Source organism: Scardinius erythrophthalmus (genome assembly GCF_964197995.2).
Source record: "Scardinius erythrophthalmus genome assembly, chromosome: 20".
In the NCBI taxonomy this organism is placed as follows: Eukaryota; Metazoa; Chordata; class Actinopteri; order Cypriniformes; family Leuciscidae; genus Scardinius; species Scardinius erythrophthalmus.
The window spans coordinates 17,671,180-17,686,213 of NC_138240.1; the positions used below are offsets into that span (position 1 = coordinate 17,671,180).

A 15,034-nucleotide genomic window follows, 5' to 3' on the forward strand; every position below is an offset into this window, starting at 1 on the left:
AAACATTAACAGAAGCTGTCGTGGACTTCCTTAACTGGGGGGTGGTGTAGGAGGAACGGTTTGCCATGGAAGCATTGATTTGTCTTTGATCTGACACAAGGAGGCCCATCTGTGATTGTTTCACCACATCAGTCTGCCGTTCCAGCGTTGTGCCGTCATGAATGTTTACACTTCTGAGCAGCAGACACAAATATTGAACGCCCTTACCTTTCAGTTTAATGTAATTTAATCAATCATCAGCCAGTGGCTAGGCCTTAATGAGCAAATGGAGACTACATGAAACCGAAAGAGAGACAGATGAAACAGAAGAGGAGAAATGAAGAGAGATGAAAAAATGAAGATCGCAGGTAGTGCGGAAGGAAGAGAGCTGATTGTTTTACAATTTGCCATGATAGTCAAAACCAATACTAGTTCAATTTCATAATGCTCCTGAACAAAGTGCTTTTATTCATTATTTAACAACTTAAAAATAAAAACGGTATTACTGTACACGTATACAGTATTAAAATAAACACTGCTTCAAACGAGTAAAGAATAAATTAGGAGCAGTGATTTTTTTATATATATTGTTGTTTGACTAATATTACCATTAACAAAACACAGCTCAATTTACACAGCCAGGACTAATGTACAGATCTGATATCTGATATGGTATCCAAAGACATAACTCACTATATAAATAACTCACTAAAGATGTGCATTTTGTGTTTTCTGCTAGCATACGGTAGCAGTGAATATGCACAGTTGAAGCATGAAGCAGCATGAACTTAACACTTCTATCATTCACCATGAAAAAGACCCTATCAGAACTACTCTAGACTTCCCACTGGCCACAAAGCATAACAATATTATGAAGGGCAAAGAAGCCTCTTCATATTTCTTCTATATAATACGTTTTGGGGCAGTTTTAATAACAACATTATGTCAACATGAAAATGATGAAACAGTGAAAAAGGAAAATAAATATTGATGATACAACGGGTGAGTTTGGGCAAGAGAACCAGTGGAAAAATCATTTGAGGCAGAGCTGGAAAAGAAAGATTCCTGCAGAGTCTGGTTTAAATACCTACAGTGAAAGTTCCCCACACTAATAATAAAGGCAGAGCAGCTGAGGAGTTCATTGAGTATGTGTTTTTGAAAGCCAGTGTTGACACCATTTCATCATACCTGCTCATTGCTGGAAATGTGTCCAGGAGCATCTGCAGGAAATCCTACAAGAGACAGACTACAGTATAAATGAAAAGCAGCGTGTGAATATCAAAGCTTCAAGCAGAGCATACAGTGTTTAAAAATACTGAAATGTCTTAATGCATTTCTCCACTAGTCTACTACCAAGGTCCAAAACTGTCAATCGAGCTCAACAGTTGACCTCCGGAAGCAAAAAAATCCCATTAATTTTCTCCATAGGGGAATTGATTTTTAATGATAACTTACAAACCTTTAAAGACAGACCTATTTTACTGTGATCAAGTCTCCCTACACTCTCAAACGACTTAATATATTTTATGTTCATTGCAAAATATGCATATTATATCCAAATATTTGTTTCTATATACATATTCAACATCTTTAAATCAAGTTTTATATTCATTCATCATTTTATTTCGTTTGTCATTCACAGTGCTTCATAGGATTATAGTTCTTTCTCTCGTTAAAGCTGTAAAGTACACACTCTTGTACCTTTGTCTTTTTGTCCGATTTACTTTTTTGCTTCAAATCATAGTTTGTAATGTTTTGATTCAAATCTTTAATGAAGACTTAAGGCCCGTTCACACCAAGCACGATAACTATAAAGATAACGATAAAGATAACTATATATGTGTCCACACCAGCGACCGATAACGGTCTTTTTATTCTAAGCACGCGCGCGCCCGGATGATCCAGATCCATTTTAAATGCGCGAGACCTTTAAAATTAGAATGGATTCTGATTGGCTGTCAGTGTTTTATCGTTCGACAGCTGGAAAAAAATCGTTCTGAAAGTGATCCCAACTATATCGTTCCTCATATCTTTATCGTTATAGTTGTGGTGTGAACTCTGTTATTCTTTAATATGGAGAACGATTTTTAGAATTATATCTTTATCGTTATCTTTATAGTTATCGTCCTTGGTGTGAACGGGCCTTTAGGGGGAAAAAAAAGGGAAAAATACTTCCGGAACCAAGGCCACTGAAAAAGTGGACATCCACTGTTGCACTCTGTGGCAAGCAAATTGAAAAAATAGTAAGCTCTTTGTATCTCTCTATGAAACAGCACCTGCCACAAAATTATATAGACTATTTGTGATCATATTTTCATTTTGGTGGCATAATATGAGGGATACTTCATATAAGTGTTGCCACATGATTTTCTGGAGGGGAAAAAACCTTTATACATCATAGACAAGATTCAGTTACACTTTATTTTGATGGTCACCTTAGACATTTTGTTGACTATAAGTAACATTGCACCTACAATACAACTAACTCTCATTAGAGTATTAGTAGAGTATTAGTAGACTTAGATGTAGGGTTAGGGTTAGTAGAATAAGGGGTTAGGGTTAGTAGAATAAGTTGACGTACAGTAGTTGCAAAGTTACTAATAGTCAGTAGAATGTCTGTTGGGGACCATTACAATAAAGTGTTATCAGATATTAAGCAGAGTCTACAATACTCTAATGAGAGTTAGTGGACATGTAGGGTCTAAAAGGGTCCATCAAAATAAAGTGTTACCCAAGCTTCTGATGATAAATTGTCCACTACAAGCTTATAGAAGAATTCAAGCTGTGCCAGACATTGCAGAGGTTTGTATCCAGGTATTTTTATCCAAATTTTAAAATATGACTGGATGAAAACAAGACATGAATAAAAATTACATAAAATATGTATACACTCACATGAGGTGGATCAATTTTGTAATCAGTAAGACAATGTAAAAACTTTATTTCCTAGATTAAAACAGCTTCACCTCTACAAGTCATTTCACTGACAAATTCGCTTTGAGAGGAAATTATTATTATTTTGCAGTTCCTAATAAAGTTACTAGCCAAATAGCCATTAACTCTTTTCTATATTTACCAGAAGCAATTTGAAATCTCATTTGGTGCATTGTGAGTGTTAATTTTGAACCCTGGGTGCAGCTATGCGTCAAATCAAGTCAACAATTACACCTTTAGGGGAACTGGTGCATACTTTCTCTGATACAAGCTGATGGAATGACAGTGAGGTTAAAAGCTACATTTGTGTTCAGGCTAAAAATTAATACACCGCTCCCATGCAGGACACACTCACTTGAGACAGAATGAGCTGCCCGTGGAATTTTCCCACAAACACTTTGAAGAAGTGCAGGAACTTCTCTTCGCCAACCTCATCAGCCAGAAACTTCAAGAGGAAGTATCCCTAGAAAGAAAGAGAGAGAGAGAGCAACTCTACACAACCCAGAGGATGTCCCAGAGGAGTCTGCACTTTGAGCCATCAGACGTACCTTCAGGTAGTGCACCTGCATGAAGGGTTTTTCTGGGTTGAGGGCATGTTTCACTAGTGACGCACCTGACTCGCTCACTTCCCCTGTGTTCTCTTTATTGGGCCTGTGAACAAATACATATGCAAACACACAAACACCACATGAATCAGACTGTGGTCTGCAGAGGCGGCATTTTCATTTCGGAGGCCCATTTCAAAGAAACAGTCGAAGGCCCCAAGAAAGTGACTTGTGAAGGCCAAGTATGGAAACCCATACTCGGAATTTGTCCAAGTTAGTGAACACACATTAGGAGTAGTGAGTAGTGAACACACACTGCAAATAGCAAAAACATTTTTTTGTTGTGCCGCCAAGGGAGCGATTGGGGGTTAAGTGTTTTGCTCAAGGGCACCTCAGTCATTTCCTGCCCATACTGAGAATTGAACATGCAACTAGAGGTCTGCGCGGGACTGTTTTTTAGGTCCCGCTCCCGCCCGCTCCCGCTGGGGTTATATCCCGCACCCACCCGTTCCCGCTATATATACACTATTTGTTCACCCGCTGTCTGCTTAGAATAATTTTCTTCCCGACCCGACCATCCCGCTTTAATATAGATCTCCCAGAATTTCACATGTAGCCTACATTTTCACAGAGAAAATAAAAATGTAGTCTGCACAAACATTTTTTTATTATTATTTTATTCGCCTTGTCAATATACAAAATTTAACATTTTGCTGCAGACAGTAGTAGGGGAAAAAATATCGCAGCGAAAAAAAAGAAGAAGTGTAGGCTATTATTTTTATTCGTATTATCAAAATTCGTAACATTTTGCTGTTAGGCAAATACAATCAATGCATGACAGAAAGAACCGTTACTGGTCCGTGCGTGCAGCGCGTGCATAACGGTCCTGATTAGCCTACATGGCAGACCCTGTTGGTCGATAAGATTAAGATTAGGTAAAGCGAAGATATGCTGTTCTGAAAGAACGTCGGCGTCGGGAACGTGATATTGAATGACCGACCGCTCCCGTTCAAATTACACCAGAGTTACCGACCGCTACCGTTTTTTAGTCGGAAATTTAATCCCGCGGCGCAAAATATCTGGTCGGGTCCCGCGGATCCCGCGGGACAGCCGCGGGAATGCAGACCTCTACATGCAACCTTCGGGTTACCAGTCTGACTCTCTAACCATTACGTTAGAGATAATGATAGGCTTGAGAGCAAAGAAATAAAAAAAGAGAGAATAGGGATTATATAAGTGATTTAATAGGAATTAGTAATACAATATGAACATAGGAATAAGCTACATCAAGAGAAAATATTTTACACGTTTAGATTTTGACGTTTAGAACTTTCTGGTGATGCTCTGAAAGTTCATCCAGCGATCTCATAATGTCGTGTTCAATTGATATCTGAGCAAGTGCGGACAGTCTTTCTTGCAGCATGGTGGAGTGCAGGAATAATTTATCGCAGGCGCAAGATATAAATATAGAAAAATGAAATGATGGGGGAAAAAATGAAATGAAACTAAAACTGCCAGTAGGTGGCGGCAAATCGCTGTCTTAACGAGTGAGTCATTCAATCAATCAGTCAAACAATCTGTTCAAAATGGCTGATTCATTCAGGGACAAAGCAAGTGACTGCGTCCAAAAGCTTGCTGCCCTATCAGGCAATGACTTTGCAGGCATTGTTTGCGAAAAAAAAATTTTACATAACGAAAATTATTTCAGACAGACATCTGAGGCAGCATAACGGTTTAATGATCTACAGCAAAATAGAGCAAGCTTTGGTGGTAACTAAGCAAATATTTAATTGCTACAATAGCAATTTCTCGCTAGAAATAACATCGAAAGTGGAAAAAGCTGGTAATAAACGTACATTTACACAACTTTCAGATGCCATATAGTATATATTTTTAGCTCTTCACAGTTGTATAAATTCAGCCTATGGTGCCGATGTTCCGGAAAACAGCACTCTACAGTATATCCTGAATTCTAAATGTATAATATAGGCTATTATAAATCTTAAAAACAAGAACTCATACAGCAAAATGTTTTGCCCTATATATCTTGACATTTTTGCACCAGGCCCTGATAATTTCCAACCATGGTGTGTGCGAATCGTGATGGGGGTGGGGCTCTTTTTAAAGCACAAGCCTTGAGTTGTGAGGCCCGTTTCAAGTGAACGGGTAAAACATAGCAAAGGCCGCTACTGGTGATCTCTTTAATGCAAAGTGCTGCATCTACAGCACTCTGGATAAGAATGTACTTACATCAGCATACATTAAGACCTCTTAACAGTTTACTAAGTGTATAAACAATTGCATTTCTGAAACCATTACAACCCGGATAGCTTTTTCTTTCTATAGCACCATAGATAACAGTAATGCTGCGTTTTATGGCTTTGTTACATGAGTGCACATTAAGATTACTGTATGATTCAAGTCACGAGACAGGTGCATTTTTTTTTTACAATAAAGATGCATTGAATTGAATATATATTAAGCAATATCATTTGAGCAAGAAGCAATGACTCACTCATAAAAACTTAGCTGCATCCGATATTCCTACTTCCCTGACAAAACAGTATGCGAAAACAGTAGTATGTCCAAATTAAAATAACAGTATAGGTGAAAAGGAAATTTTAAGTATTAATTTAAAGAGAGTATGCGATCAGCATGAATGAATCAATGTTTTGAACAATTCGGTTGAATGAATGATTCAACGACTTCCTCGTAAGGACAGTTACACTAAATCCCAACCACTAATGCACAGACAGTCTGTCTGGAGCATGCAAACATAGACAAGCCAATCAAATCTGAGAACCAATTAATCATAATAGGTTCCAAATTTAGATATTAGATATTTAAAGATCTTCAGGACACTCACTGACATGTAAAGCATCAGACAGGCTGCATTCTCACAACTCGGACCAAGTGTTTCCTTCCTTATGGCCAAAGGTACTGTATATTGCAAGAGACAAACAGAGGCTTGAGTGTTGGCCATCTCTGCGTTTAATGACGACCTCGGTTAAAAACTATTGATCTTCTTCAGGAGATTAACTGGTCTTGCCAATAAAAGGCTCTTGTAAAGATTTGGTCGATACTCAGGCGCCGCTAACACAGACAACAGCATTTATTCTTACTTTTTTCTTGCAGACAAATGGGCGTGTAGCTATATGCGTGCAGTGTTTTTCTAGCCATCATAACCTGCTTTTGTTTGTTTCTTTGTGTCACAGATTTGATCCTGATAAACTTCAGTATGATTGATCACGCTCTAATGCCTTATCTCTGTGAGCATGTGCACACAGTGCAGGTCTACGCTGTAAAATTCCACAGAGAAAGTAAAGCAAGATCTGGTAAGAGGGACAGATGGTTTCCCATATATGGAGATCTAGCCTATGGAGATGGAAAAAACTGTTTTTCACTAATACTTTTAACCAGGAAAGCTTATTCAGAAAAACTTTACATTTCCTGAAGAATATAAACTGGTGATTGCCTGTGCAAAACTAGCCACCATGATGTGTTCTGGTTGCTCCTTTCATGTCTCTATGATATTCTGGTCCCTCATGTCCCTCCTCCAATGAACTGTACATGATTTCACCTGTGCTATTATCCACCACTCAAAATGATGAATGTAATACATATAATAATTCAATTAATAATAATATAATTTACCCATTTTTATTGTCTGCCAGTCAAAATAACAAAATAATACATTATCAATTAATAAGAATGAAAATTATAATTATTATTAACAAGCTACTCATTTACATAAAACAACAACAATCTGCGAGTTCATGTCAACCTGCCGCTTCAGATCCTCTTCAGGATCCAGTTACAGGTCTAAAGGAGTCAAAATGGCTTCAGCTACCTTCTAGCTGTATTTGGGACACTCACTTGTGCTTGTACATTATTGATGCTTACATTTGGTTCCCCTCCAAAAATAAAGAGCAATGCCTCTCTCCTTTCCTCTCTCTCTCTCTCTCTCTCTCTGTATGGGAGGGAGTGATAAGGGTGAGCTCCTTTAAAAGGCATGTATTATTCCTCCTAGTCACACAGGCTTTTACATGTGTTTGTGGAAGTGCCCACAGCTGTCCAATGAAAAGGGTGACAGGTATTTATCAAACACAATGGGTAGCCTTCCTTTCCAGACAGATGCATAGATGGACCAACAAATAAACAGATATTCTCGAGTGTCAAAATCAATGAGAATGACTGGCGCCTCCCCTATGTCTTTTTCCCAGTTGAGGAAATGTTTTTTTGTCAGTACAACTACAATCATGGTCAAATAAGGTTTAGTAGAAAAATATGGTAAAAAATGGTTGAACGCAAACACAGTTTGTAGTCAAAAGCAGAAACAGCAATGTATCGGCTATAACTTTTACTTTTGACATTAGTTTATTGGTAATCTATGTAAGGAGGGCAACAATTTAAGAGGCCATATTATTCCTTTTACAAAGTCTTGATTTCGTTTTTTTGGGGTTATTAAAATAGATGCTTGAACACATTATTTTGCACATATTTTTCATTGTTGCAGCTCCTCTCTACCCAGTCTGTCAGTAACACTCTGTATAGTTCCCGGTCTCAATGAAGCCCCTCCTTCCGAAAAGTGCAATGTGCTCTGATTGGTCGGCTGGACCAGTGTGGTCAACCATTTTAAGCTTGTTTCAAATTGCAACTCCTTTACCATAACCGCAAGTTTCCAACACACTACTAATGCAACTCAACTATGCCTCATACCTTTTCTTTATTTTTTTTTGCGCATGCCTTGGGTATGAATTATTTAAAGAAGGGATATTGTGAAATATACGTTCCCTGAAGAAAACTCAAGACTACAATGGAGGCGTTTCAGAGAGTTCAGAAACAGCGCTTACTAATATAGAGAATAACACTTTGGAGTAAACTTTGTCCTTTGTATCTTTGCAGAGCTTTTTCATGCTCAACATTACACACTAAAGAAAGTTTAAAATGTTTGACAAACACTATAGTGAATACAAAAATCTTAATAGCTGTTTGAAAACATATGTAAATAACATTGTTTAGCTGATAGTTCTGTATGTATTTAAACTTTTCCATAAGCGCCACCTACTGTCAGAGAGTGAATTTGTATTTTCATTCAGCCCATCTGCTGTTTTTCCCACATCTGAACAGACAAATCGCATGCCACACATTTTTTTTATTGTGAACAGACTTTTATATCAGAAACATACTTCAAACAAGTGCTGAAACGCAGCTGAAACATGCCAGTGACTGGACAGACATTTTGAACAGACAAGTGATAATGCGAAAATAAACATTTGAATGCTTTTAATGCTTTTTTTAACAGACATTAAAATATTTTTTGTAGGTGTGAATAGTTCACACAATACTTCACACAAGTACTGAAACGCAGCCAGGAGCAGTTGGATAGCGCACATACTTGCTTACGTTTATGAATTGCGTTCTGCCACATTTTGCAATGCAACTACATACAAAGCTGACCTTGCGTGGCTGGAAGCTAATAATTGAATGCAAGTACACCCACTGTCCAGGCATTCGCGGTTGCATACATATACTTGCTGAAAGTTTCGGCCTTACATTTACATTTATGTACTTGGCAGATACTTTTATCCAAAGTGATTTACACTGCACTCAAGGTATACATTTGATCAGTTCTTGTATTTCCTGAGAGTTGAAACCGTGACCTTGCAAGTGCTATGCTCTACTGTTTGATCTTTGAAAATGCCCTAGATTTGAATGGCATGTTTTCCTTGTCATAGTATTACTTACCGAATAGTTTACAAGACATTTCTATGTTTTATTCACAAGACGGGCATTCTTCCAGACTGTCTGAACATTTTATCCCTGAGATTATAGTGGGTGTGGGCCCCTCAAAGCGGAGGAAGGGCCAGACACATGCTGTCAGGTGGATCCTCAAAACCTGCTGGTATTGTGACAGCTGAATTCCTGACTAGCTCTATCGCTCTATCTCTCACACACACACTCTCATTTTCTCATTCTTAAAAGTTAAGCCAAGGTGATCTACTCCTACCACAAACCTACATAAAACCTTGTGATACTGTGCTCTTCATATGAGAACATTACATTACATCTCATATCAAATAATACTCATGCAATGACATGCTCGAAATTATTCTGTGCAGTTGAAATGTCATATCTTTTTTAAGGTCTCGTTAAAATCTTGAGCTTACCTGGAAATTTGATTGCGTAAATATGGTATTTTTACCATCATTTTTCCAACAGAACATTAGTTACACATATGTCACTGCTTATTACCATGAACTTTATAGGTCCAACAATAGACAAAATTAACATGACAGGATGAAAATAGTAAAAAATTGTGATTAGCCAAACAAACACAAGTATTAGCCATATATATTACCATGTGACAGATTAATTGTGGAAATATTACTATATAGTTAGATTTGATGTATTTGATGATGACATCAACAAAAAGCATGAGAATAACTTATAGTCAAAGTAATCGCAAAGGCTGCTAATTAATTAATTATGTATATGTGCAGCATGTTTCATAGTGAGGTGCAGCACTGTGATCAAAGAGGATCGACTGAATCGCAGTAAATGCTGCTTTATCTCTGCAGCGCTGTGAGTTTGACACTTTGTAATTTGAAAAAGCAACATGTGCCACAAATCTTTCCAAACTTGTAATGAGAAGCATTTACAAAACTGTCGTTCAACAAAAAAAAAAAAAAAAAAAAATGAATGATGTTTTACTACAAAATCACTTCATAACATCAGTCGAGTGTTTGAAATAACTTTCTTTTGTGATCTGACGACTTGGCTTCATATCACAGAATGAGACAGAAATTATATTATTTCATAATATTCTATACAGTGATAAATTCTGTCGATTAGCATCTCGTTATAAATATATTTTATTTTTATGAAAATACCACAGATAAACCATATATTGTCTCAATCGTATGTTTATTGTCTTAAGTTTCATCAGTCAAAATGTCTCTCAAATTATGTCAGTAAATGCAAAATGTGGGAATCAGATTGCAGATATTACATAAGACTTAAAGGGTTAATTCACCCAAAAATGAAAATTATCCCATAATTTACTCACCCTCAAGTCATCCTAGCTGTATATGACTTTCCTCTTTCAGCCAAACACAATCTTTTTTTTTTTTATCGATTTTGAAGATTTTGAAGCCCAAAAAAACACACCCATCCATCATAAAAGTAATCCAAGGGGTTAATAAAGGCCTTCTGAAGCGAAGTGATGCATTTTTGTAAGAAAAAAATGTCCATATTTATAACTGTAAAAGTAGAATCACTGCCTTCCGTACATGAGTCGATTTGCGGTGGAAGAGAGAACCCTGACCCGACGCATGAAGTATTGACAAACCCAGAAGTCTAAAACAAGGATTTTTAAAGAGAAATGTCAGAGGAGCTTGAGTTTGTTGCCTAGCCCTATTTGATTAAAAATACTATTTTAATTACAAAACACTACTTTAAGCCAACTTTGTAACTGAGAAACATGTTAGTTCCAAAACTTCTCTTAAAAATGAACTTGTTCTATCGCGGCCTTTTGTATGTGCAGATGATGGATAAGCCCTTGCATGATGAGTATTGAGAGTATATGCACTTAGAGATTGAAAGTTAGAGAAGGAGGAAAGCAAAGCAATGATAGAGAGAGACAGAGACAGGCATGGCCAATCATACCTGAGGACCTGCAGCTCTACTTCAGAGTTCTGTAACTCATCGCTCAGTCTCCTCCAGCGTAGCAGAGCTTTTAACTGTCTCTGCTCCTCAGCCTCTCTACAACCAAACTGGGGAAGACAAAAAAAAGTGAACAAAACAAATCAAACAACTGCAAATTAAGTGAGTCTAAACACAAAAGTTTCATTTTAAAGGTGAAGTGTGTCATTTCTGCACCACTGGCGTCATCAAATGGAACTAACTATTGTTTTCAGGTAACAGATGTCCTCAAATACTCCCGCATCAGCAATTGGTCAGACAAACAGATAGCCCTGGCATTGGTTAAGCCAGCACGTCTGTTGTCGGGCTGTTCAGGACGCTCCAAAAAAAAAAGAAAAATGTTTTGATAGCACCAAAAAGCCCCAGAGTTTATACTCTTCAGGGAAATCAATCTATGAATGACCTACTGATAGCAGTCTCTGCATATTGAACCGGGATAAGAGAAAGTAATTTAAAACATCAATAAAATTACACACTTCAGCTTTAAATGCAGCTTGTTGAATCTTAAGACATATTGGAAACAATTCCATTAGCACAACAATAGTTTTCAATTCAGAACCGGCAAACACAGATTATAAATACATTCTGAATGAAGTGAAGTACTGTGTTGATGCGGCGCACAATCACACTTCACACGCTTGAGTTTGTGTCTCATTATTAGCTATCTCAGTCATTACAGGAAGTGAAGTCTTCCAGTTAATGCTGAAAAGTCCATTTAATTTTAAACTCATTTTACACTCTGACCAGTCAGCAAGTGCTCTAATAGGTGTGTAATGAATTTTGGTAAGCATGCTGCATAAGATTCTTTCTTTTTTTGGAGATTTAATGTTTGAGAGGTGAAGGGGGGGGGGGGGGTGAGAACTTAGATTGGCAGCACATAAGTTCTCAAAGATTCAACTTTATCGTGATACCTTCTGAACGTGGTTCCAGAACGCATCTTCTAAATAAGTGGCAAAACCCTCGCTGATCCATTCTTCCGTCCAATCCCGCGCTCCAATGGCCAGCCCGAACCAGGAATGGGCGATTTCATGGCACAATCTTGCCCCACAGAGGTTCCTCTCACCCGTTAGCACGCTTTGAGACAGGAACATGATATGTGGACTAGAAAACAAAAGAAAGATTTATTTTACCATTTAAAAGGGGAAGAAACTTAAAAAACAGACAAGGATTAGACGCCATGGTTGTACTGTAATTGGTCTACAAACAAATCATTGGTTATAATGTAACTGCGGGTGCTGAGAGCTCAGAGCTCTGACTTCAGCTCTGATCTAGTTATAACATGTTATAAAACTCAGCCACCCTGAAAGAACATCAAAGTGTGGGATTTTCTCTGCCATAGACATACTATCGTTAAGGAGGTGGAGCTCTCAGCCAAAATGAGGCCTGTTTGCTGCCAGTGGATTTCAGAGTAGCCACCCGTGCCGCACCCTTCACCAAACAATCCGGGTGCATTTGCTAATAGCAGCAAATTACAAGGCGTATAACCGTCATCAGATGTTACCGGGAAAAGTTCCACTGTGAAATGTGCTGAGCGACAACACTGTAAACTGGAAAAAATGTCAACTGTAAGATAAGGCTCTTTCAATTGTGTAAGAAAAAACAACCTCAGGATTCAGACTGCACATAAAACCAAATGAAATATAGTATTGTTTGCCTCCTCACCCGAAATTACCTTGAGTGACCTTTTCAACCAGATAGCCTTGTGCTTCGTACAGCAAATGGGCTGTTATCAAGACCATGTTCCAAACAAAGTTCCTACGAGTCAGGAAAAACAAACCCGTTTCTTTTGTGTCCTAAGGCTTTGGTTTGGCCACATAATGGTTTTCAAATGTGACACATACTGTCGTAGATAGCCGCAAGCGCTTTTCTTCCCCTCACAAAATGAAGCTGATAAAATAATCTGAGGTGTTTTATGTATGCCTTTTTACCTTTTCAGCCAGACGTTCACCTTGCCTGGGTCTGGAAAGAGTTTTTTTCTTCCCTACTGTTGCTTTCTTTACACAATGACCACAGCGACAAGCAGGAAATCAATAAAAAAGGTTGGCCTTGACTCTTAAGTTGAAGGTGGCAGGTGTGCCTTTCATTCACACTGTTATGGTTCCCAGAAGTCATCGATATGTTATTTTAGCGGGATTCTGTGTGCCCAAAGAGTTCTCTAAAGTAGAGCTGAGGGACTTTGAAAAAAGCCCTGTTTCTGAATGTAGATGACAGAAAGAGAAGTGGTAAACAACAGAAGCTTGTTCTTTAAAGGTGGACACTGTTCAAATGCCAGGAAAAAGGGATTTCTTTAGTAGCCACAGAACCTTCTTTTCAGATGTGAAGCACCAGAGTCTGTTCACTGACCGTCTAATGCATAATTCTCACAAAATGGGAAAGTAGTTTCCCAATATAGAAATCTCTAACATGGTTGGAATAAGGTTGACACAACAACTTATTAAATAATAACTGGATTTGCCTAAAATTGAACAGACAGACAGACAGACAGACCATCTAAGTAAAAGTTGGATCCAAAACTGGATCCAGTAGTTCATCCAAGACTGAACTATACAGGTTCTCTTTTACTGATGCCACACACAAGCAAACACATGTAAGTCAATAAACCAAAAATTCCTGGAGGATATCTGTGCTAAAATATTTATTAAGAATCACGTCTTTTCATCAGAGAACAGAATATCACCACCTGCCCTGTAATTACCAGAGGAAACACTAAAAGTGGAATGTAATGGTTCAGATTTCAAACATGGCAAAATCATCATCATACTCTCAACATGGAATGTCAGAGTTATTGAGGAGGAAAACTTGGTGGGAATAAATCATTCCCCATCTACAATAAGCCTAATTGTGTTTATTGGTACCCTGCCTAATTACATTATCTTTTTCCAGTAAAAATATTTAAACATACAAGATAACAAGATAAAGCTACTTGAGAAGCAACATTTTCTGTGCTTAAAGGGACAGTTCACAGATAAATGAAGTTTGTCATCTCATGTCATTCCAAACCTGCATGACATTTTTCTTTTGTGAACACACAAAACAATATTGGACCCCATTGGCTTTCATTGTAGGGACCAAAACAAACAAACAAAAACAGAAGAAAAAGAAAAAAGTGACGCTCATTCTTATCTAGTACAGTACAATACTTTTTTTTGAAGTTGAATAAAACAAAGATAATTGGCATATTTTTAACAAGAAAATATTAATTTCAGTCTTTATCCTTCACAATTTCACATTTAATTTATCTTGGTAGTTATTTATAACATTTACTAGCGATTTCTGAGTGAAAATTTTATGTATGAATGGATGTTAATTGAACTATAATTGGCCAACGAATTGTATGTGAATTTAAGACTTCAATGCATACATCATGTATACTTGAGACAGCAAAACCGATTGTTGCTCAATTATTGATTATTGCTCAACAACTGCACATTGTAACTCTAAAAAGCTGAAAAGGTAAGAAGAACACTTTTAAACTACATCACACAGTGATAGAAAAGCACTAAAGGGCACCAGCCTCCAACAAATGGGTAGTTATGCCCCTGAATTCAGATCATTAACCACTAGGCAATGAGCAACTCCCAATGAGAAGTGTATGAGCTAGTGCCATTTCAGACATTCAAAGCCATATTTATCTTCACCCCCCGTCTCCTCAGAGTGGCTCCATAATGTGCTGCCTGCACTTATTCTTTCTCTTTGTCTCTTATTTAATTTCCCACTCTCCTCAGTCTGATTGCATGAGCTTATTATAGATGGAAAACCCTGGAAGAACCTCGCAGAACAAACCTGATCTACCACAGTCCCTTTTCTTCCTGGCTTTCAGGCTTTAATGGGTGGTATTCCTGTCTAGACTGTAGATTAAGTTGTGGAGCTGC

General features: G+C 37.7%; 1 protein-coding gene across 3 annotated transcripts in view; it reads right to left on the minus strand.

The window, feature by feature from the left end:
- Positions 1-15,034, minus strand: part of aopep (aminopeptidase O (putative)) — an 87,039-nt gene that overhangs the window by 52,718 nt on the left and 19,287 nt on the right. For all 3 annotated transcript variants that reach the window (XM_081349680.1, XM_081349678.1, XM_081349679.1), the window contains 5 exons: positions 12,074-12,263; positions 11,127-11,233; positions 3,462-3,564; positions 3,269-3,376; positions 1,168-1,211 (listed from right to left, as the gene is read on the minus strand). In XM_081349680.1, the coding sequence (XP_081205806.1) occupies positions 1,168-1,211; positions 3,269-3,376; positions 3,462-3,564; positions 11,127-11,233; positions 12,074-12,263 (552 nt within the window). The remainder of the gene's footprint in view (positions 1-1,167; positions 1,212-3,268; positions 3,377-3,461; positions 3,565-11,126; positions 11,234-12,073; positions 12,264-15,034) is intronic.